The following is a 22,611-nucleotide window of genomic DNA, read 5'->3' on the forward strand; positions in this document are numbered from 1 at the left end:
AGACAAAAGAACAGAAATATGAAAACAATTTCTTTTGTCCATAACAGATCTTCAGAACACCTTCTGTTAGCAAGAATAGTGAAATGAAGTTATCTTTGTAGTGTGTCCTCTTTTTTTTAGCAAGAGTCTGGGAAGATATACTTGAGGTATTTTACTCAGAGACTTGAAGAGATACCCAGAATCTGTACAATCTCAGGGGAGAAAGAAAAGGAGTCTAGTGGTTAATCTTTCAGACACGTTTTTAAATGCAAAAGAACTAGCGGTTTGCAATAAGGGTATATTGTACATACTGACATCTTGATATGATGTACAAAGACACAAGGATTTATCAGACTACAGAAATTAAAATGTCTTTAACAGATAAGGGGGATTCTCAGTCTGTCAGCTAATTTAAACATCACTCTTGTTTTTTATCTTTTCTGCCGTTTCATATTTCGTTGCCTCTCCTCTGTAGCCCTATGGAGGGTGAACTTTAAACTGTCCGAAAATGGAGGAATGCACATATTGTATGGAAACCCTGAACCAGGGTGTGGCAATGGTGGCCCTGGTGGCAATGTGAATAGAGGATGACAATGCGGATTGTCAAAACTCTTAAACTGTTGTTGCAGATAGTCAAAACTCTTAATAAACTGTTGTTGCAGATATTCAAACCTCTTATTAAACTGTTGTTGCGGATTGTCAAAACTCTTATTAAACTGTTGTTGCGGATAGTCAAAACTCTTATTAAACTGTTGTTGCGGATAGTCAAAACTCTTAAACTGTTGTTGCGGATAGTCAAAACTCTTAAACTGTTGTTGCGGATAGTCAAAACTCTTAAACTGTTGTTGCGGATAGTCAAAACTCTTAAACTGTTGTTGCGGATAGTCAAAACTCTTAAACTGTTGTTGCGGATAGTCAAAACTCTTAAACTGTTGTTGCGGATAGTCAAAACTCTTAAATTGTTGTTGCGGATTGTCAAAACTCTGAAATTGTTGTTGCGGATTGTCAAAACTCTGAAATTGTTGTTGCGGATTGTCAAAACTCTGAAATTGTTGTTGCACCTTTGCTACTCCTTCAGCCACCAGTTGGTCAAGTGTCTTAAATTCTTGCAGATTGAGTTGTTGTTTCAGCTTTGCTGCAGCTGCAGCCCTCTGTTTCCTTTTACTCATCCTAGGGTTCTGCGTCTCTGTCACAGTCACCTTCTGCTTTGAATCTGTATTTCCAGACTGGGGCTTGCTTTCTCTACATTTGCCTCCCTCAGTACTTTCAGCCTTTGAGGCAGCTAGATCGTGGTCTTGACTCTGATTATCTGTCTCAGTTTTCCGCAAGCTGCACGTTTTAGAAGATGACTGGCTTGACTCCTTTTGGGATTCCTCTATCTCACTTTCCTTCTTCTCAACCTGTATGTTATCTTTCTTCAACACAGGCGTAATCATTAATTTTTGGCCATGAGAACCTTCTTTCTCTTTACTCTTTTTACTAATCTCATTTTCATCACCCTTTCCCCCCAGTCCTTTGGTAATCTTTGATTCTTCTTTCCTTTCCACTTTTGTACTCCCTTCATCTTTAGCTTCTGTTTTTTTAATCGGACTCAGTCTTGCCTGTTGGTCCAGGTTGCTCCTCCCTTCATAGAATGGATTCTTACTCAAACACTCCTATGAGAAGAAAGAAATCTCAGCATGATTACCCCATATAGAAGAACACCTTGGAATCAGCAAATCCATAAACAGAAGGGTGAAATTTCTCCAATCCCCTCTCCCCAACACACACTGCACTTCACAGAGCATTTTGGGCTACAGCTGGGATCCCCCCCCCCGGGAAATCCCTTCTGTCAGTGGAAATTGCTACTGGACCATGCCTACATTACGGAAGAGCTGTGGCTTAGTATCCTCCCCCAATTAATTGTACTTGCTGTGAAACAAGAGGAGAAATTCATAGATACCATCCCCATATAGGTATTTATGATCTGAAGAACTAGAAACTCTCTGAACTTCTACAAATATAAAAGACATTATTTAAGATAAAATTTCAGTGCAACAAAGAACCCTCCAGCATAATAAAAGAGACACCGCATAATTAAAATGTTACATCTCATGGCAGAAGATCAAGAAAATAACTTCAAAAGAGATAGTAAAAGACTATAATACGCATTTAAGAATGGCTCTGCAACTAATAATCAGAATACTAACATGGTATTTCAAATTTACTGGGGGCAGCACACATGGAAATAGTCAATAAATTGAAGAAAATGAAGGGCTGAATGTCCAAAAATGACTGAGAGTTTGGAATAGTTTGTACATGGTATTAACAGACTGGGTCAGATTTGGAGAGAAAGGCAAGAATTTATAAATTTAAAAATGTTTACTGGAATTGGAATAACTTCCTAAATTCTTGCAACAGAAAGGTCAGCCAAAACTACATAGGGAAATTATTATAATCTAAACAGTGATTTTCAGGTGATAGCATGAATTCATTTATAGTTCATAATTAATTTTATATCTGCTTATTCATATGTATAAAGCACCATTTGGAATATTGGTTGCATCTTAATAGGCTTAATAGTTCATACTGGCTCTCCATCCACAAATTATGCTTGATATTAGTGAGCATCTAAATTAGAGTCCAGTGGCACCTGAGAGACCAACAAGATTTTCAGGGTATGAGCTACTGGACTCGAACCTAGCTGTTCTACTGCAGACCAACCTGACTACCCTATGAAATTAAACTAATAGGCATGTCTCTTTAGACAGTAAATGATGCTATAGAAGAATTATATTTAGCTTCCATTTGAATTGTACTTTGAATTGATGAAACTGTTTACTACAGGCATTAACTCTGTTTAATATAGTACATCTGCAAACCCTGGTTTGTATTAATTTTAGCAATTACTTAATTGGAGTAGTGGTAAATATAAGAGCAAGTAGCATTTCATGACAAAGGTATTTTTTTACTGATGACTACATAGTACAGAATGGTAAGCATTTAAGACAACTAAAACTGTTTAGGATTATAGATATTGGCCTGGATCCTGCCTACATTTCTGTGGGCCCCAGGGGAAGGGATAATTTTTGCAGATTCCTTCTTCATGGCCCTTTGGAAGCTGCTTGACATCACCTATACACTTATTTTGAAACAATGCTATTCCACAGAACGTAGCCAGCTTATTCTAAGATCAGTCATACTATAAAACGTTGGAATAAAGTTTGAGTCCAGTGGCACCTTTAAGACCAACAGGTGCCACTGGACTCAAACTTTGTTCTGCTGCTTCAGACCAACAAGGCTACTATAACACAATAACCTCTCCCCGGCTATTGCCGTGACCAAGCTGTGGCGTCACTGCCTATCTATATACTAATAGCCAAGAGGCCCCCTCTGTGTGGATATCTAAATCTGCACATCGGGGGCACATAGGGGGCAGAGAGATTTTCCTGCACACTTGGGGCACTCCCCAGGAGTGCAGAAAAATCTGAAAAGTTAAAAAAAACTATACGGGGGATAATTAACCCCCCCCCCAAAGTAAAGAGTGTTCCGTGTGCATGCACAGAGAACGCATTGGGAACTCTGCCTCGCTGCCGTTAGTGGGGGGAGGCTCGGCAGGCCCTGCCGCTCAGGTCTTGCCGCCGGTGCTCTGCAGCCGCTTCCTCCTGAATGCAGAGTATCCCCCCCCCGCGAGTATCGCAGGTCCCGCTTCTTGTATATATATATTTATTTGTACTGGATTCAGTTTATTTTACTGTGATGTAACTGATCAGTTCTGCTTTCAGATGGCTGACCAGTTCACACTTAAAAGTAGTCTCTTTGGGGTTTGTATATATAACTTCAGGATGTATTGAGGACAACTGCCCAGTATAATTCTTTTTCAAAGAGTCAGGCAGCAGTGCTTGTAAAAGTCAAACAGCACAGTTCTTTATTTCACAGAAAACTCAACAGGGGGATGGGATATATTTACACAGTATATTTTGATACTTTGTAGAATAAACATTTCACTTTGCCTTTACATAGGCTGTATGCTTATCACTCTCAGTTTGACTCAGATGTTCTTTAGTTCACAACACCCATCTATGATCCCACTCTCCAGTAACTGTTTTGTGGTTAACCTTTGGACTTTATTTGCCTGGTCCCTTGAGTCTTACTGGTGCGACTACCCCAGCTCTCCAGACTCCTCTGGACCCTTAGCCCTTCCTTAGCCACCTTTATCAGTTCCTTTGGAGCAGTGTCTCTGGTGTTTGTGACCACTGAGGTTTTATACTGTGCATTCTCTGTTCACTCTCCTCTTTACATTAGAGGGTACCAGTGCAGAGTGCTATTCAGCCACAGTTTTCCACACAAACTGCTATCCGGCTGATTCCACTGAGCCCAGAGGCTTATGTCCTTTTCAGAGCTCTCTAGTTAGCCGACTGCTAACTTTCTTCCAACTGTCAGCTCTCAATTGTCAGCTGTTCAGTTATCTGTCACTCACTGAGAGTTCCGAGCCAACTGGCCCCCACCATTCTCAGTCACATGACTCAGTAGCTCCTTTGTTTACCTGCTGCTGTCCTCAAATCTTTAATTCCGTCACAGCTACACATATGAATCTACCATAAAACATTGAAATTTTGTTTTATCTTATTAATTTTTCTGACATGGACAGTTCACCAGTAGGCAGAATCTTTAATGAAGAGAGTTGGCCAGAGGTGGACCTCTCAGTTCCTTCCCAAAGCTGGTCATTACTACGTGTGCAATAAAACCAACTGGGGTCCCGGTCACACGGCCAGGAAACTGCGGCGGGGAAGTGCAGCAGTTAGCCCCGGGGCAAACAAACCCGCGGTTTCACGACCAGACTTCCCGAGGAGGTTCCGTCGAAGTTCCGTGGCGAGGGGGGAGGTGCCGATCACACCACAAGCAAAGAAGCGGGCCCCCTCGCCTGCGGAGCCTCGCTGCAGACAGCTACACCTGGCAAGAAACACGCAGGCCCGGTTCTTCGGAAGCACGACACACACACCCCTCGCTGACGTAAACGGCTGTGGACTTGGAGCCAGGGCAGTTCCCTTCGGAGGGGGCTGGCCTCAACACTCACCAGAGAGCGAAAGCGCGGAGACCCGCGGGTCAGGGGCAATTCCTCCCCCCCCCCCATTCTCCCGAAACTTCAAAGAAAGAAAAGGGCCGTCACTCTGGTTAGATCGTTGTGTTTTGTTTACTTTTTAAAACGGAAGTGTGCGCATGCTCCATTGGGTGCCTGTGCGCATCCCAGGAGCCTTGGGGAAAAAAAACAACCTGTTTGCGAGGGGACATGGGCGGGCGCCGGATGCCACCGGAAAGGCGATCAGACGCCCGCCCTTGCCCCGCAGTTTCCGGAAACTAGTACCTCGGAGGTACTAGTTTTTTGCTGCGCTTCTTCGGCGGGAAGCTGCAGTTGAGCCACGGAAGTGCTACGCTTCCCAGATGTGCCGGTGAGATCGCGCCCAGAAACTCCGCATGTCTTCCGTCTCTCTAGTGTGGCTAATGTTCCGTGTGACCGCAGCCTGGGTATAATAAACTCTACCTACTAGGTTGATGCTGCATCACTATCAGGTGAACTATGTAAACATATTCTCTATTCTTCCTTATTAGGAAAGAAGACAGATGGAGGAAAACAGACAGGGCAGAACCTCACACTGGAACTCTTCTGCCAGAGAGTTTGCAGAGGCAAACTTCTTGACTTTGTAGTGTCTGAAGAAAATGTGTATGGGAGATAACACCTCTTCCACATATGACCTGGAACAAAGTGGCTCCCCCCTGCCCTGCAGCTCCTTCATGAAGTGAGTGGACTGTAACACTACCTCTGGAACTGGGTCCTCTGCAATATTATAAATCTTTGCAATCCAGGCTCTATACCATCTAACAATAGAAGTCTTGGATGTTTTTCGCCTCTGCCTCTTACTTCATATTCTAGAAACACAGGACTACATCCTTAGCAGGCAGATTATGAGGGTCCTGCAAACATCTAAGCAATGCCATACCCTCTCTTTGGGATTGACTGGTCTGGAGCAAAATGAAGGGAGGACAATTTCTTGTTCCAAGTGAAAATGGAATTTGCCCCCAGGACAGAGAATCACCCAATCCTTGTATACGCTGGGTCAGCCCCCCAGAAAGAGGGTGGCTCTTACTCCAACATCCTACAGGCTGATGTAATGGCTACAAGAAAAGACATTTCTGTTTACAAGAGAGGAAAAAAGGCCTCAGTCATGGGCTCAAATAGTATTGTACTTACGGCTTAGAGCACAAAATTTATCATTCAGATATGAAATCTGTGTGCTATCACAAGACCTAACAGGAAAATAGCCTTTAGGAACTGCTTCACATGTTGGTAGGAATATGATAAGTACCAACCAGAAAGGGGGTGGGGGACACCTGAACATACTGGTTATACCTGCTTCCCTGAAGTGCTTGGTATGACCCAATACCAACCCTGGATGGAGGACCTCTAACACACAGTGAACCTGGTCCACTAAGGGAACAACCCCTATACCAGATACCAGTTACAGAAATGCATCTAATTGTCCAAGCAGAACTTTCTAATGGATTCACATCTAATGCCAACAGGGACTACAAACCCCATATAATAACCCAAGCTTCTTAGGGTAGTCCTTTCAGCCTCCAAGCAAAAAGCTGTAGAAGCTCCAGCATAGGGTAGAAGAATGGTTTCTGACTGAGGAAGTCCGGAGAAAGGTGCAACAACATCAGGAAATGAATTTACAGGTCTATGAACTAACAATGGGTGTGATCTGAAGAACAGTTTCACCTTGGCATTGGTTAGCCTGGCAAACAAATCTAAGAATGGGGTTCTGTATTGCTATTTTACTAAATGGAATATTTCTTTGTGCAGAGGATCTGGGAGTGTCCAAACCACATCTCTCAGGGAACTCCCTTTCTGTGACCACCCCTTCTTGCCACTCCCTAGGCCTGCAGGGTCTCAGACAAGGAGAGGGGAGGGGGTTCTGAGCACCTTATTCCTCCTCTCTACAGCTTGTGGACAGACTGAGGACACCTCCTCCCAAATCCCTTATAAGGCTGGTGCATTAAGCCACACAGCTGCAGTCGACTCCCCCACGGGAAGGTGGAATGGAACACAGCTATGAGGCTAAGTCAGTGGTCAACTTCAATCAGCAGAGAACACTTTCTTCCTTCTGTATAGCTATTTCTTTCATCTCTGAAATCCTGGCCTATAGGCAGTAAAAGATGCCTGCCAATTGGCAAACCAGACAGTGCATACTAGGAGGTATTTACAATTATTAATTACAGAGTCAGGTGGAAGAATGGGAAAGGAAGTGCCAATTCTTTCTTCTAAAGAGAAATTGCTCCAAGTGGACAGAGAAGAGAGTCTAAAGCAAGCAGAATGTTTTTGATAATCAGAGGCCCTTCCAGCCATTTGTGTGTTAATGATCATTAAGCACAAATGTCAGAAATCAAGTACAAGGCTTATTTCCCTGAGATACCTTGGCAAGGATCAGACTGTTTCTTCTCCATTGGTTCAATCTTTACCTGCAGCTGAGTAATCTCCTTCACAATGTTCTTGCGGGCTTGACTCACTTCTCTTAGCAGGATGTCTTTACAGTTGACCCTCCGTTTATTCAGTTCCATCAGCCCTGAGCCAGTCAAAATTATGGGAAGGAAGTAAATAATCCTAACACCACATAACCTTGTTTAAACAATAAAGATTATTAAAGAACCATTGTAAGTTTATGTCATGTCATATAGGAAGTATATTAATTGACACTGTTTAGATTACATACTGGAATGTCAATGGTAGACACAGGGCAAAAAAACATAAATTTCTCTCTTTCTAGAATCCCAACCTTTTTTTTTTTTTTTTTTTGCCCGTAGGCACTTTTGGAATTCTGACACAAGGTGGTGGGTGCAATCACAAAATGGTTGCTGCAGGAAGCAGAGTGCAAGGGAGAAAAGGAAGCAGAGTGCAAGGGAGAAACAGGGTAATTTTAAAAATGCACTGGGAAAGCAGAGAGAGAGAATAAAACTAACACTGTAGCTGCAGCTGCCACTGAAACAATGTTATTTCAATCTGCACAGCCCAGCAGAAAAGTCCTACCTAGCTTCAGTGGCTACCATGGCACCCCATGTTGAGGACCCCTGTTCTAGAATATTATACAATAGTTAGCACCATCACCAGAGAGCAACCCAGGGGGAAAAGGAAACAAAACGTGAAAAAGCAATACTTTTCTGTTTTGAAACTCTATCCAACTCAGTCTTCAGGTACTGCAGTCTCTTCTGTTGCGCTTCTTGCTCAGCTTTCAATTGCTCTTTATCCATTACCTGGAAAGTGTGTGAAGAAAAAATGTATTAGTATCCTGTAATTGTAAGGACAGGGTTAGAAAATGGATTAAAGGGAGAAGAGAAACATGGATCCTGTTACTGTGAATGAGTTAAGACTACTTTAAATGTACACCACCTCAGATCTTATTAAATTCAGGCAATCTTTGGTACTGTCACCACTGGAAAGAGAAGTCTTCAAAAATACAGGGGATGCTGCTAAGCCACTCCCAGATCTACCTGAGCATGCATGTACCTGTGCTTTCACATCTCTATGGAGAAAGCTGCATCTCCCCTGAGTAGCGTATCAAATTTTAAAAAGGTTTATTCTTCAAAACATGCACAAAGATGGTAGAGTTTCAAGACTTTGGAATACAGAGAACATAAGCACAACATCTTGCTAACACCTTCCTTTAAGGAGTAGGAAATGTAGCTGATCCAAATATTCATGCTCAGACAGCAGACTGCTGATGGGACAGGCTTCAGGATGATGGGCCTGACAAGGGACTGCTGAACAAAGGATTCTTTCCTTCCCATTCTGTATTCCTCTGAGAAGGAGAGGTGCCTCAATAACAAAGCGAGAGTGTCAAAGTTCCTAACAACAGCAGTGCCCCCAAGTGCGGGTTTGCAACCAATACCTTTTGGGGATAGATGCAGAACTTGTGAGTTGTGTGCAAGGGAGGATGCAAGACATGACATATGGAAAAGACTCTCCATGGATATGCTGACGTTTTAGTATTTGTGGGCCCTTGTGATACTATCAGGATCAAAACAAGCTTAGGCTCTATGAGGCACAAGTCCAAGGGGTTAATCAAGGCCTTGGTTCTGTGTGCCTTGCAGGATCTTATTCTAATAGAGTGGAATGTCCAGCCAATATAATCTCTTAATTTCAAAGTAATATTTATTGAGCTCAAAGCAAACAACCTGCTACACTAACACACACTCCTCATTCATACCAAGAGGGACTGGCCAAGACCTTGAAGTGTTTGGACAACTCAAGTTTGGAGAGCGATGGAAAATGGTTCCCACATCTCTCAAGTCCCAGGATTTTATAGCGTTTCTTCCTGCTGCATTTCCAGTGAGCTGGTTATTGCCCACTTCTTATCTGGCCTCAAGATCACCAAATGGTTAGCACTTGTTCAGACTCCACCTATTATCTTTGGGCTGTGAACTCAAAAAAAACCAATGACTCTTGCTAACAGCAACAATTTAGGGGATTCTCTTCAGCAGAGGATCACAGGTTAACCCATTTGCCTCTGCAAGAAGCAAGGGTCATCTGCCTTTGAAAAAGACATCACCAAACTTTTAACGGCAAATCACATTGAAATCCACAAAGAAGTCAAACAACTACAAACTTCATGGAACACCAAAACACTATCATGGCTGGATAGAATCACCGTCCTATGCTCATTTATACTACCAAAATACCCCTACTGTTTTAGAACTATACCTATCCACATTACAGACCAACTATTTAAAAAATGGCAAAAAGACATTAATAAATTTATTTGAAAACTCAAATCACCAAGAATAGCATTCCACAATATGCGAACTCCTAGAAAGGCAGGTGGTCTGGCCATCCCTGATCTTAACTTATATCAAAAAGCAACTGCATTAGCATCAATAGTTCGGCAATACCATGAAGATTGGAAATGGATTGAAGAATCTACATTTTCCGACCTAAACTTCCAAGAACTCTTATGGAAAAAATATTTCAAAGAAATTGAACACTGTATCAAAAACCCATATATGAAATCAATGCTCAGAATATGGTATAAGATAAAACCCCAAATCACTAGACCATTCTCACAACTAAGCACCTTCACAAGGCAAAAATGGTTTCAACCTGCTGAAAACCTTGAAACATTTTGTTCTAGAAGAAAGACAATATTACTAGGATTATTGACGTAATGCACAAAGGAAAAATACTATCGAAATCAGAACTGGAAGAAAAACACAACACAACCTTCAAATGGTATGAATACTTACAAATTCAACATCTGATCAATTCAACAGAATTTAAATCTACAAGCAAATCTAGAAAAATTACTAATTAAAGGAAACTCAAAAAAGGCCTCATCTCTAAAATTTACAACATCATACTCAATGCTCAAAAAAACCAACCACCTCTAAGTTGTCAAAAAGCGTTGAACTCAGACTTAAAAACACATCTTACAAAAGAAAATTGGACTGGAATATGGCAAACACAAGCAAAGATCTCCAAAGTTTTAAACATCCAAGAAACCAACCTAAAAGTGACCACCAGATGGTACTTAACACCAACTCGACTAATGCACATAAGTCCTACTATATCACCATATTGCTGGAAACTCTGCGGTGAAAAAGCAAACTATATTCACAACGGGTGGTTATGTAAACACATACAAAACTTTTGGAAACAGATTGCTATTCAGATTGGAAAACTGACAAGTTACAACCTACCTTTGATTCCTGAGCTGATGCTGCTCCATCTATGGCCTTCCGATCGTCCTCCTGCAAATAGAAGAAAGCTAATTAACATTTTGTTAACAACAGCTAAAATAACAATTGCAAAAAACTGGAAAAATAAAAAGCCTCCCACAATAAATCAATGGTTCCATAAAACATGGGATATATTTATGCTGGAAAAATTTTCAATCTACGACACCACACACCAAAATGAATGTGAATTTCACAACATACTTACCATTTGGTACCCAATATTGGACAAAATATCTTTACATAAATTTGACTGGGAAAACATTACTGAAGCAAAATATAAGATAATGCTTTACAGCTGAAAAAATAGATCATGATGTTTAGTGCATCTCATTAATACTAATTGGTAAAAGCTTATTGTACAGTTATATGACTTAGTCGAAAACATTCTAACTTTTCTGCTAACCAAACTTTTTGTAAAAAACTGCCTGTTTTGTACTTGTAAAACCAACCCTATTTCTATGTATAGTTGCTTGAATAACTGTATTATAAAAAGTTAATAAAATTTCTATTTAAAAAAAAAATCTGCCTTTGAAAAGTAGTCTCTTTGTTCTTCAGCAACATGAGTCAGTGACTACTAGCGCATGACTTGTTTGCCCAGGAAGGAAGTGTCTCTGTGTTGAAAGGTCTGTTCCTCACGTTCTTGAGATAATGTTGGCCACCTGCTTTGATCTTGGATCACATTCACTCTAGCACACATGCATTTTGCCAGGCTTGGAAAATACAAAAATGATTCAAAGCAGCACAATGTATTCAATCTACAATAGCACACTGTATCACTAACTGGGGGCAGAGGAAAACTATGCAGAGCTTATTAAAAGAATAGGAAGTAGAGGCACAGAAAGGTCAGAGGGGCAGGTATACAACCCATTTCTCACAGTTGCTCCTCTTTATACCTGACTTTGATAGTGCTGACTGAAAAGAGGGTGGTACCATTTAATGGGAAAGATGGGTGATTGTGTGCCTGACTTCTACACACGCTCATCCTAATCCTGGGGACACAATGAAGTATATGTACAGGTCACTTCCTGGGTTCTCTGTGAAAACAACAATACTCCAAAGCCACATATTCAACTGAACCCAATTCTTTATTACACATAATGGGCAGCAAAGAGAAACACTGTACCCACTAACAATAAACGCTTGTCGCAAAGCATGATTATCTGAGCTGCATCCCTTTTCAATTCCTTTAAACTGTCCAGTCTTTCTTACAGACTGAAATCAGTTAAGAACTGTAGCAGACCAGTTAAAAGAAATGTAATTACCTGACCCTCCAGCTGTTTAAGAAGGTATAGTATATGTAGCCCCTTCTTGTTAGTGTATGCATGTCACACTCAGCTTGTTCACCCTGGGTGGTGACCCTTTCTGCTGACGCCTGCTCCACCCCTTAAAGACTCTCCTTGGGCCTCAGACCAGCGGATGGGGAGAGGGCTCTATGCACCCAGGTCCTCCTCCTCCTAGTTGCACACCACTCCCTTTCAGTAAGAGTGACTGTGTCTGATCATCCCTGGACTGACACTGGAGCTTCCGTTTATACCTCCCCATTCCCCATCCACCTTTCTTGCTGGGTCTTCCCATTGGTGTGAGACCCTGTCAGGCTACGTTTGGGTCACCAATGGCTCCACCCCCTTGTCCTCTCAGCCCTCAGTACAGGGTGAGCCCACCCTGGTAGGCAGGACCACCCAACTCCATGGGGCATGTTCCGTATGTCGCAATAGCCCTTAGCATGTTCGGCCAGCTGATGCTTCTAGGTAGGGGTGTGCAAAAAAAAAAAATTCAGCCCAATTAGGATTCAGCCAAATTGGGCAGAATCAATTTCAGCAGGCATAAAGACTCCTGCATGTCAATTTTGGCAGTAGGAGCCAATTCCGAAGTCTTTTGGCCAGCCGAATGTCATTTTCAGCCCCATTATATCCTATGGGCCATTGAAGTCAATGGTGAAAACATAGGGTATATTCTGGGGGCTGGAGGGGAGGAGGTTTGAGGGAGAGGCTCCAAACTCGCAGAGTAACTGCTGGAGCCTCTCTCCAAGATACCAATCAAGTTTCAAGAACATTGGACCAGGGGGTCCAATTTTATGGGCCCTCAAACAGGTTGCCCCTATCCCCTCCATTGTTCTCTATGGTGGGAAAAAAGTTACTTTGTAAAACTGCCCTTTGTAAAACTGACACCCATTGACGTGCTCCATCCAACACAAAGCAGGTTCTTGTTTTCTTTTACACACTGTGGATGTTGGTATACCCATAAAAGCAAGCATAACACCCCTGTTCTAACCACAGTTGCCATTACGAGTAACAACTAGGGATGTGCATTTCGGGATCCTGAGCCGAAAAAAAAGCCGAAAATAACATTTTCCGGCTTTTTTCGGCTTTTGGGATCCCGAATTAGCAATTTATGCGCTTGTCCGAATCCTGAAAAAAAATCCCGAAAAAATTCGGGAATCCCGAAAAATTCGGGTCCATTATAACCAATGGGGCCATTGAAGTCAATGGCAAAAATCTTCTTGAAACTTTGTGGGGGGCTGGGGGGGAGGGGGTTTGGGATAGAGGCTCCAAACATGGAGCGTGCTTACTGGAACCTCTCCCCAACATACCCACCAACCAGTTGTAGTCCAGTGTGTGATTCTTGGCTCTACGATTCAAATACATCACCAGTTGCCCTATTTCATATGAAGGAAGCACTTATACCTGGTCTCTGTGATATTTCTGCAGGTGTTCTTCCACCTATCTTTAAAAAATCCTGTCATTCCCCCATTGCTTCCTTCATATGAAGCACCAAATCAATTTTCCCCTCTGAACTGAGGAGGGCTGAAATAATGTGAGGCATCCCTTCACAGCTTAAAGGGTAGTCCACTGCTTCCACTGTATGGTTAATGAACAACTCACATTTTCTCTCATGCCATCAGCCTTTGTCATGGTGTCCTGTTGGTTCTTCTGCTTGCTCATAGGGGAAGGTTCCTGGAAGAACAAAGGAATTGAAAAAGGATAAAGGAAAAAATCTTGGGGTGGGGGTTAAAGCAGGGTATTACAGGTTGTACCCATTTTGGCTTGCCTTTGACATCAATTTGGTACACCTGTGAAGAAACCCCACTAACAACTCATAAATGCATCTCCAGTTGTAGTCCAGTGTGTGATTCTTGGCTCTACGATTCAAATACATCACCAGTTGCCCTATTTCATATGAAGGAAGCACTTATACCTGGTCTCTGTGATATTTCTGCAGGTGTTCTTCCACCTATCTTTAAAAAATCCTGTCATTCCCCCATTGCTTCCTTCATATGAAGCACCAAATCAATTTTCCCCTCTGAACTGAGGAGGGCTGAAATAATGTGAGGCATCCCTTCACAGCTTAAAGGGTAGTCCACTGCTTCCACTGTATGGTTAATGAACAACTCACATTTTCTCTCATGCCATCAGCCTTTGTCATGGTGTCCTGTTGGTTCTTCTGCTTGCTCATAGGGGAAGGTTCCTGGAAGAACAAAGGAATTGAAAAAGGATAAAGGAAAAAATCTTGGGGTGGGGGTTAAAGCAGGGTATTACAGGTTGTACCCATTTTGGCTTGCCTTTGACATCAATTTGGTACACCTGTGAAGAAACCCCACTAACAACTCATAAATGCATCTCCAGTTGTAGTCCAGTGTGTGATTCTTGGCTCTACGATTCAAATACATCACCAGTTGCCCTATTTCATATGAAGGAAGCACTTATACCTGGTCTCTGTGATATTTCTGCAGGTGTTCTTCCACCTATCTTTAAAAAATCCTGTCATTCCCCCATTGCTTCCTTCATATGAAGCACCAAATCAATTTTCCCCTCTGAACTGAGGAGGGCTGAAATAATGTGAGGCATCCCTTCACAGCTTAAAGGGTAGTCCACTGCTTCCACTGTATGGTTAATGAACAACTCACATTTTCTCTCATGCCATCAGCCTTTGTCATGGTGTCCTGTTGGTTCTTCTGCTTGCTCATAGGGGAAGGTTCCTGGAAGAACAAAGGAATTGAAAAAGGATAAAGGAAAAAATCTTGGGGTGGGGGTTAAAGCAGGGTATTACAGGTTGTACCCATTTTGGCTTGCCTTTGACATCAATTTGGTACACCTGTGAAGAAACCCCACTAACAACTCATAAATGCATCTCCAGTTGTAGTCCAGTGTGTGATTCTTGGCTCTACGATTCAAATACATCACCAGTTGCCCTATTTCATATGAAGGAAGCACTTATACCTGGTCTCTGTGATATTTCTGCAGGTGTTCTTCCACCTATCTTTAAAAAATCCTGTCATTCCCCCATTGCTTCCTTCATATGAAGCACCAAATCAATTTTCCCCTCTGAACTGAGGAGGGCTGAAATAATGTGAGGCATCCCTTCACAGCTTAAAGGGTAGTCCACTGCTTCCACTGTATGGTTAATGAACAACTCACATTTTCTCTCATGCCATCAGCCTTTGTCATGGTGTCCTGTTGGTTCTTCTGCTTGCTCACAGGGGACGGTGCCTGGAAGAACAAAGGAATTGAAAAAGGATAAAGGAAAAAATCTTGGGGTGGGGGTTAAAGCAGGGTATTACAGGTTGTACCCATTTTGGCTTGCCTTTGACATCAATTTGGTACACCTGTGAAGAAACCCCACTAACAACTCATAAATGCATCTCCAGTTGTAGTCCAGTGTGTGATTCTTGGCTCTACGATTCAAATACATCACCAGTTGCCCTATTTCATATGAAGGAAGCACTTATACCTGGTCTCTGTGATATTTCTGCAGGTGTTCTTCCACCTATCTTTAAAAAATCCTGTCATTCCCCCATTGCTTCCTTCATATGAAGCACCAAATCAATTTTCCCCTCTGAACTGAGGAGGGCTGAAATAATGTGAGGCATCCCTTCACAGCTTAAAGGGTAGTCCACTGCTTCCACTGTATGGTTAATGAACAACTCACATTTTCTCTCATGCCATCAGCCTTTGTCATGGTGTCCTGTTGGTTCTTCTGCTTGCTCATAGGGGAAGGTTCCTGGAAGAACAAAGGAATTGAAAAAGGATAAAGGAAAAAATCTTGGGGTGGGGGTTAAAGCAGGGTATTACAGGTTGTACCCATTTTGGCTTGCCTTTGACATCAATTTGGTACACCTGTGAAGAAACCCCACTAACAACTCATAAATGCATCTCCAGTTGTAGTCCAGTGTGTGATTCTTGGCTCTACGATTCAAATACATCACCAGTTGCCCTATTTCATATGAAGGAAGCACTTATACCTGGTCTCTGTGATATTTCTGCAGGTGTTCTTCCACCTATCTTTAAAAAATCCTGTCATTCCCCCATTGCTTCCTTCATATGAAGCACCAAATCAATTTTCCCCTCTGAACTGAGGAGGGCTGAAATAATGTGAGGCATCCCTTCACAGCTTAAAGGGTAGTCCACTGCTTCCACTGTATGGTTAATGAACAACTCACATTTTCTCTCATGCCATCAGCCTTTGTCATGGTGTCCTGTTGGTTCTTCTGCTTGCTCACAGGGGACGGTGCCTGGAAGAACAAAGGAATTGAAAAAGGATAAAGGAAAAAATCTTGGGGTGGGGGTTAAAGCAGGGTATTACAGGTTGTACCTATTTTGGCTTGCCTTTGACATCAATTTGGTACACCTGTGAAGAAACCCCACTAACAACTCATAAATGCATCTCCAGTTGTAGTCCAGTGTGTGATTCTTGGCTCTATGATTCAAATACATCACCAGTTGCCCTATTTCATATGAAGGAAGCACTTATACCTGGTCTCTGTGATATTTCTGCAGGTGTTCTTCCACCTATCTTTAAAAAATCCTGTCATTCCCCCTTTGCTTCCTTCATATGAAGCACCAAATCAATTTTTCCCCTCCGGAGGGCAGAATTGTGGCCCCACAGCATGTATCTGGCAAGGAGTAAAACCAGTTTTAAGTATCCTTAATAAAAATAAAATATTTAAAAATCAAATTTTCTGCTGAAAATATCATTATGATTTTATAACAACACCACCACCTAACTTTAAAAAATGGGGGCTGAACTGTTTTATATAAGCTTGCTTTTGTTATGGTTTTGTGTTCTTCAAAGCTGTTAAAAGGTTTTGCTACTGATGAAACAAAGCAAGAGTTGTCAGAAAGAAGAATGTCCCATGAACCTTACAGATTTTCACAGCAAATTTTTATTCCTCTTAAACTTTAGATTAATCAATTCTATAGGGAAATAACTGCACAATCCCCCCACCCCCAATAAGCAGAGATACTTAAAATAAGCACACATAGCTCTTTATTAACAGCAAGTAACAGTTTGTGCCTTCCGGTTTCATTGGGCCACAAAATTTCTTTTCTTTTGTTGCCTGTTTGCCTCTGCACTTATACTACATTTTTAGTCAACAATCCCCTCTAATATGACCAACTATTACACCATGTTACCGAAGCAGGCAGTCTCTACCTAAGTTGTGGGAAATTAGCTAGAGACAGAGGGAGAGGTGGGTAACTTGAATCTCCACCTGTGTATACCAGGATTGTCCCTCTGAGAATTCTTGAAAATAACCAGGCAGATGTTCAACTGGGTTTTTATTGAAACAAAAAGGAAATGAAATAAAACAAGGGTACACACAATGAACACATACAAGAGCTAACCAAGAAAGGCCGGGAGGAAAGGGGAAAGATTTTTAGGGAAGGGCAGTATTTACCAATTCTGAAGAGGTCCGTAGAAGCAGGCAAGTTCAAGAGTGAAATGGCCAAAATTTCTGGAAGCGAGAATGGCCCACATACAAGTGTGGGTGTATGGAGGGATCCAAGGCACACACACAGCTGGGTCAGATGGGTGACATATTTACAGGCCAAAATGTATCCTGAGGCAGGTTGATTCAATGCCAGAGGACAATGAACTAATGGCTTTACCAGAGATAGACAAAAAGGTGGGACAGGTTTGATGGCTCTACAAGCACTGGACAGGAAGGGTAATTGGGAAGGTGAATAGATTTAAGTGTTGATTAATCGCTGCTTAATCAAGGGTAATGGGTGAAGGGGAAATCAGGCTTGGGTGTTGATGGAATTATACCTGAGTGAATAAATAGGTCCTGGGTGACCCATTGTTCTAAAATCATGCATCTCTCCAGGGCAAGGAGGCGATAGTAGCCAGCTAGCTGCTCTGTCTTGCATTTTGAAATTGTTTTTCCAGGCTCACGCCTGGGTGGCATCCATCTTGGTCTACTTTGGACCAAGCAGTACCCTGTGCTTCAAATACTGAGGTGATATTAAAAAAGTTGATTCTGCCTACATAATCTATAAACTGCCCCTCTGCGGAAGGAGGGATCTGACTGATAACACATATGCTCATTTATGTTATCTTGCCAGTGTCCCCAGTCATGGTAACTACCGGTTATTACTTCCCAGCCACAACTGCAGTCTCGCAGCTACCGTTTTGTGACACAAAAATGTCAACTGATAACAGCTTGTAATACCTATGCATTTTTAAAATGTAAAGCAGTTATCATGATTTGTAAATGAGATATAACAGCTATTCGTTTGTCCTTATTCACCCTCTTTCCAGTTTGGTGTAGTGATTAAGAACGGCAGACTCTAATTTGAAGAACCGGGTTTGATTCCCCACTCCTCCACATGCAGCCAGCTGGGTGATCTTGGGCCAGTTCTATCAAGAGCAGTTCTCAAAGAGCTCTCTCAGCCCCAGCTACCACACAGGGTGTCTGTTGTGGGGAGAGGAAGGGAAGGAGATTGTAAGCTGCTCTGAGACTCCAGGTGAAGGATGGGGTATAAATCCAGCTGTTCTCCTTCAGAGGTTTTTAAACAGAGGGTAGATGGCCATCTGACAGCAATGCTGATTCTGTGAACTTAGCCAGATCATGAGAGAGGGCAGGAAGGGTTGCACCAGTGGCCCTTTCTTACATGCCCAGGGAAATGCTGACTGCCACTTTGAGGTCAGGAAGCAATTTTTGTCCAGGCCAGTTTAGCTGGGGATCCTGGAGGGTTTTTTGACATCTTCTGGGGATGGAATAGGGGTCACCTGGGGTGCGGGGGGAGGTATTTGTAAATTTCCTGCATTGTGCAGGGAGTTGGACTAGATGACCCTGGATGTCCCTTCCAACTCTATGACTTTATGATTCTTTATTTTCATATACTCCATTCTTGCAGCTGTCTCTTCCTCCAGCTTCAGTTCCCGTTAAACTCAAGTCTAGTCCACCTTTTAATTTTTTTTCTCCCTACACAACCATCGTCAGCTTCCTAATCTCTTTCTATTACGCACAAGAACCCATAATTTTTGTCCTATCATATACACATCTAGGTTTCCAGATGAATGATTCCTTGTTCTATTTGCCCCTCTACTACCTTTTAATTTCCCTCTAACTCCACACTTTCTTTCCCCATCATTTTCACATTCTGCAGCACCTTTCCTACTTGAAACAGATCACAAAATTTCTGTTTTGATTTTACTTTGAGAACAGTGTTTGACATTCCAACATAAAATGACAAATTCTTTCTAAGCTCCTGGAAAGCACTTTCCCTTTGAAAGCTTTTCTGTTTTCAAGGAACTGTCCCTTTGACTGCAAATGAGATATCAAAGGATAATCTCTCTCTGCAACTAAGTATTTCTGTACCATTCTGATTCCTATATTACACAGATACTTATCAAGCACTCCAAGATTGGGATTATTAAGGCTCTTTTCTGCACTATGGCTGGCCATTATCTGCATGGCAAACTTTCCAACCCTGACGGCTATAATGAAATCAATTACATTTCCATTATGTTCCCTATCTGTCACTGGAGCTCTCATTTAATAATGTATGCTTCTCATGATTTTAATGAGCTCTTTGGCTCTTCTGAATGAAGGACCGTCTGAAGAAAGATGGGTGCCTTTAGAACTTCCTTCAGGCTTTTTTTTTTGTTTAGATTAACAGTGGTTCTATGGAAAATACAGTATCTTCCTTGTAATGTTGAATTTTCTGTTGGAAGCCCTTTCTCTTCACACAGAGGAGTATTATTACTTTCTCCAATTGATTTTAAAACAATCTTCTCCTCTTCACCACAGTCCTTTTGACCTCACTGGTTCTTGCTAGTGTCACATGTCTGGTTTTAAAATCTGGTTCTCCAAGCACAGTTGAGCCTTCTCTGTTGCGGGGGAGAGGAAGGGAAGACAATTCTAAGCTGCTCCAGGACTCCTTTGGGTAGTGAAGGGTGGGGTATTGTGAGGGTGGGGGAGTGTCATATTGCAGAGAACAAAGAGGGGCTGGCCGAGACCTCAGAATGCAAGCCACGACATTACTTCACCTCGTCAGTGTCTGCTACCAGAGTTGCCTCACGCTCTTCTCTCTTGGCGTCACTCAGCCTCCAGTCTTGCCTTCCTCCCTGGTCCCAGCATATCGGCCCCTCTTGTGCTCCTCCTTCCCCCTCCCCTCATCACCCCTCTGAGTGGCCTTTAGTCCTGTCTGTCACCCATCCTGTCTTCCCCACTGGTCCTGAGTGTGGCCATATTTATCAGTCGGATCCGCCCTCTGCACTCAGCCGGGGGTGTGGTTGAAAGTGAGTTGATCAGGCTGCAGGTTGGCCGCTACCGCCCCCTTTTCCTAAGGCTCTCCTCCCCCAGCCCCATCCACCTCCCCTGGACCTGGGCTCTGGCTCGGCCCATCTGTGGTTCACCTGCCTGCCTCGCATTCAGCTGTCTCCCTGGGGCTGTGGCCAGCCTTTCCTCCTTCAGCCACTGGGACCGGCCTGTTTGGGCCCCAGGAGGCGACCCGCCAGCCTCCCTCCCTTCCCAGGCTGCCACGGCTCAGGGCCACAAGTGCAGAATGGCCGCTGGTTGCAGTCGTGGCCTGGCTGTGCCCGCTTGTCCTGGGGTGACACAGATGTCCCGGAGCCGCTCCTCCTTCCTGAGGCGCCTTCCAGGCCATTCTCATCAGCTGGTAAGTCAACAGGTATAAAAAACAACTCTTCTAAAACCAGGTATTGGTTTTAGCCAATGGTATTATTGCCTGCAGTTTTCTTTTCCTGGTAATTATGGTGCTGGAGAAGACTCTTGAGAGTCCCTTGGACTGCAAGAAGATCAAATCAGACAATCCTAAAAGAAATCAACCCTGACTGTTCCCTGGAAGGCCAGATAATGAAACTGAAGCTCAAATACTTTGGCCACCAAATGAGAAGGGAGCACTCACTGGAAGAGACCCTGATGCTGGGAAAGATTGAAGGTCAAAGAAGATGGGGATGGCAAAGGATGAGATGGTTAGACAGTGTCATAGATGCAACAAACATAAAATTGAGCAAACTTCAGAGGACGGCAGAAGACAGGAAGGCCTGGCGTGATCTGGTCCACGGGGTTGCGAAGAGTCGGACTCGACTGTGCGACTGAACAACAAAACTGCATAGGTACGACATCTGCTACTTCCCAAAGGCCCCACCCCTGCTGCACCTCTTTTAACTTCCCTGATCTTCTCCAAAAAGTATTAAAACATCTGAAATATTTAAAATTCAAATAATAGGAGAAGGAACAGTGGATCACAGAATTACACATGATAAATAACACTAAAATTGGTTTCCGGTTTATGGCGGCGCGCTGAGCAGTCGCACCTCCCGGATCTCCCGGGGGTGAAGCTGCGCTCTGGCTGAAGGAGGGGGTGCGCAGGATCATCACTCCCCCAGAGACCTGGCTGAAGGGGCTCTGGCCATGGGACTCTCAAGGGGTTGCCTCTTCGCCGGCGCGATGCCAGGGAATTGAGGAGCCTCTCCATCACGAAGGTTCTTCGTGCTATGAGACCGAATGGAACCAAGCGATGGTGACCGGGGCAAGTGCAGGAGGTCGAGCGAAAGAAACAGAGCTTAAACGAGGTCTGAGGACCAACTATGAACGTGAGTTCAATCTAAGCGTTTAAATAAAAGGAAAAGAAAGCTCCCCAAACCCCCCACGGAACAGAAAGTGAGGCGAGCAGGGGAGGGACGCCTCCCAAACGCACGTACTTAAAAGCGAATTGGAGGGGGGGAGTGGAAGAATAAGCAAATAAAACTGTTAAGAAAGACTTACCAAGGCGAGTTTGAGTGTACAAGCACATATTCAGAGACTTTTAAAATATCGGTTAAAGTAAACAATCCACAAAGATGGTGGGGAAGAGGACGGAGAAAGAGAAACTTTTAAAAGCAAAAGGGACTGAGAGCCCAAGACCGGAAGAAACCAGCGAGCTGGGAAAGACATTGGCGGAATCCATGCGCCCTCTGCTGGACCAGATGAATAATCTCAAGCAGCAGCTCTTAACAATGAATCAATGTATCACCACCCAGCAAACACAGTTGAGCGAGACCCTTAAAATGATTAATCAAACAGCTGAGAAGGTGAAAGAAGTGGACGCCACTGCACAAAAGGTGAAGAAGAAAGTACAAAAGCTGGAAAAGAAGCAAATCTCCACGGAAGATCAGCTGTTACAACTACAAATGGAAAAAGCTAATTTGATTCTTCGCTTCTAGGGCCTTCCAGAGACTAAAGGAGAGAATCTGAAGGAGAAGATGAGTGAATTATTGGCCCCAATGACAGAGATGAAGGCGGAATCTTTGCTGAGCGATATGGATGTGGCCTACAGGTCATATTCTGGATATATAAAGAAAAACAATCTGCCTGGGAAAATAGTGATAAGATTCTCGAAGAGATGTGTGAGGGATGCAATCTTGAAAGCGGCATTTGGAGCTCCTTTGAAAGTTGGAGATAATGCTATCAGAATCCTAAAAGACATTCCATTTGAAATAAGACAAAGGAGAAAGAAGTACAAAGATTTAATTCTTTTTCTCCAGACAAATGCAATTGGATACAGATGGCTAACACCAGAAGGCGTGATCTTCAAAATCAAGGATAAAAAGGAAAAGATTGACTCTGTTCAGAAAGCA

General features: G+C 43.0%; 2 protein-coding genes across 4 annotated transcripts in view; both read right to left on the bottom strand.

Moving 5' to 3' along the window:
- Nucleotides 1–200: 200 nt before the first annotated feature.
- LOC107106367 (mediator of RNA polymerase II transcription subunit 15-like) lies at nucleotides 201–14,202 on the bottom strand. 3 transcript variants are annotated; one of them, XM_015406503.1, is made up of 7 exons: nucleotides 14,140–14,202; nucleotides 13,629–13,700; nucleotides 10,708–10,758; nucleotides 8,172–8,268; nucleotides 7,480–7,583; nucleotides 1,021–1,634; nucleotides 201–990 (listed from the first exon to the last, which is right to left on the bottom strand). In XM_015406503.1, exons 1-7 carry the CDS (start codon nucleotides 14,197–14,199, stop codon nucleotides 411–413), a joined length of 1,578 nt encoding a protein of 525 aa, XP_015261989.1. In that variant the 5' UTR covers nucleotides 14,200–14,202; the 3' UTR covers nucleotides 201–410. The 3 variants fall into 3 exon arrangements, with proteins under 3 accessions (XP_015261989.1, XP_015261990.1, XP_015261988.1); XM_015406504.1 differs by having other exon boundaries at nucleotides 201–588; nucleotides 652–1,634; XM_015406502.1 differs by having other exon boundaries at nucleotides 201–1,634.
- Nucleotides 14,203–14,602: 400 nt separating this feature from the next.
- Nucleotides 14,603–22,611, bottom strand: part of LOC107106366 (zinc finger protein 318-like) — a 26,350-nt gene continuing 18,341 nt past the window's right edge. The window contains exons 6-9 of the mRNA XM_015406501.1: nucleotides 16,184–16,255; nucleotides 15,673–15,744; nucleotides 15,162–15,233; nucleotides 14,603–14,722 (exon numbers count right to left, since the gene is read on the bottom strand). Coding sequence (XP_015261987.1) covers nucleotides 14,603–14,722; nucleotides 15,162–15,233; nucleotides 15,673–15,744; nucleotides 16,184–16,255 — 336 coding nt within the window. The remainder of the gene's footprint in view (nucleotides 14,723–15,161; nucleotides 15,234–15,672; nucleotides 15,745–16,183; nucleotides 16,256–22,611) is intronic.

The sequence above is a fragment of the Gekko japonicus genome, unplaced genomic scaffold, assembly GCF_001447785.1.
Source record: "Gekko japonicus isolate JY-2015 unplaced genomic scaffold, Gekko_japonicus_V1.1 scaffold5138, whole genome shotgun sequence".
NCBI lineage: Eukaryota > Metazoa > Chordata > Lepidosauria > Squamata > Gekkonidae > Gekko > Gekko japonicus.

Bases quoted from the DNA above. Each gene is read 5' to 3' on its own strand.
- LOC107106367 (XM_015406502.1), bottom strand. From the start codon at position 14,199: ATGAGCAAGCAGAAGAACCAACAGGACACCATGACAAAGGCTGATGGC. The intron at 10,759-13,628 runs GTGAGTTGTTCA...TTCTATTTGCAG, and splicing joins CTGATGGCATGAGAGAAAAT to GAGGACGATCGGAAGGCCAT. The intron at 7,584-8,171 runs GTATTGCTTTTT...TGACTGGCTCAG, and splicing joins TAGAGTTTCAAAACAGAAAA to GGCTGATGGAACTGAATAAA.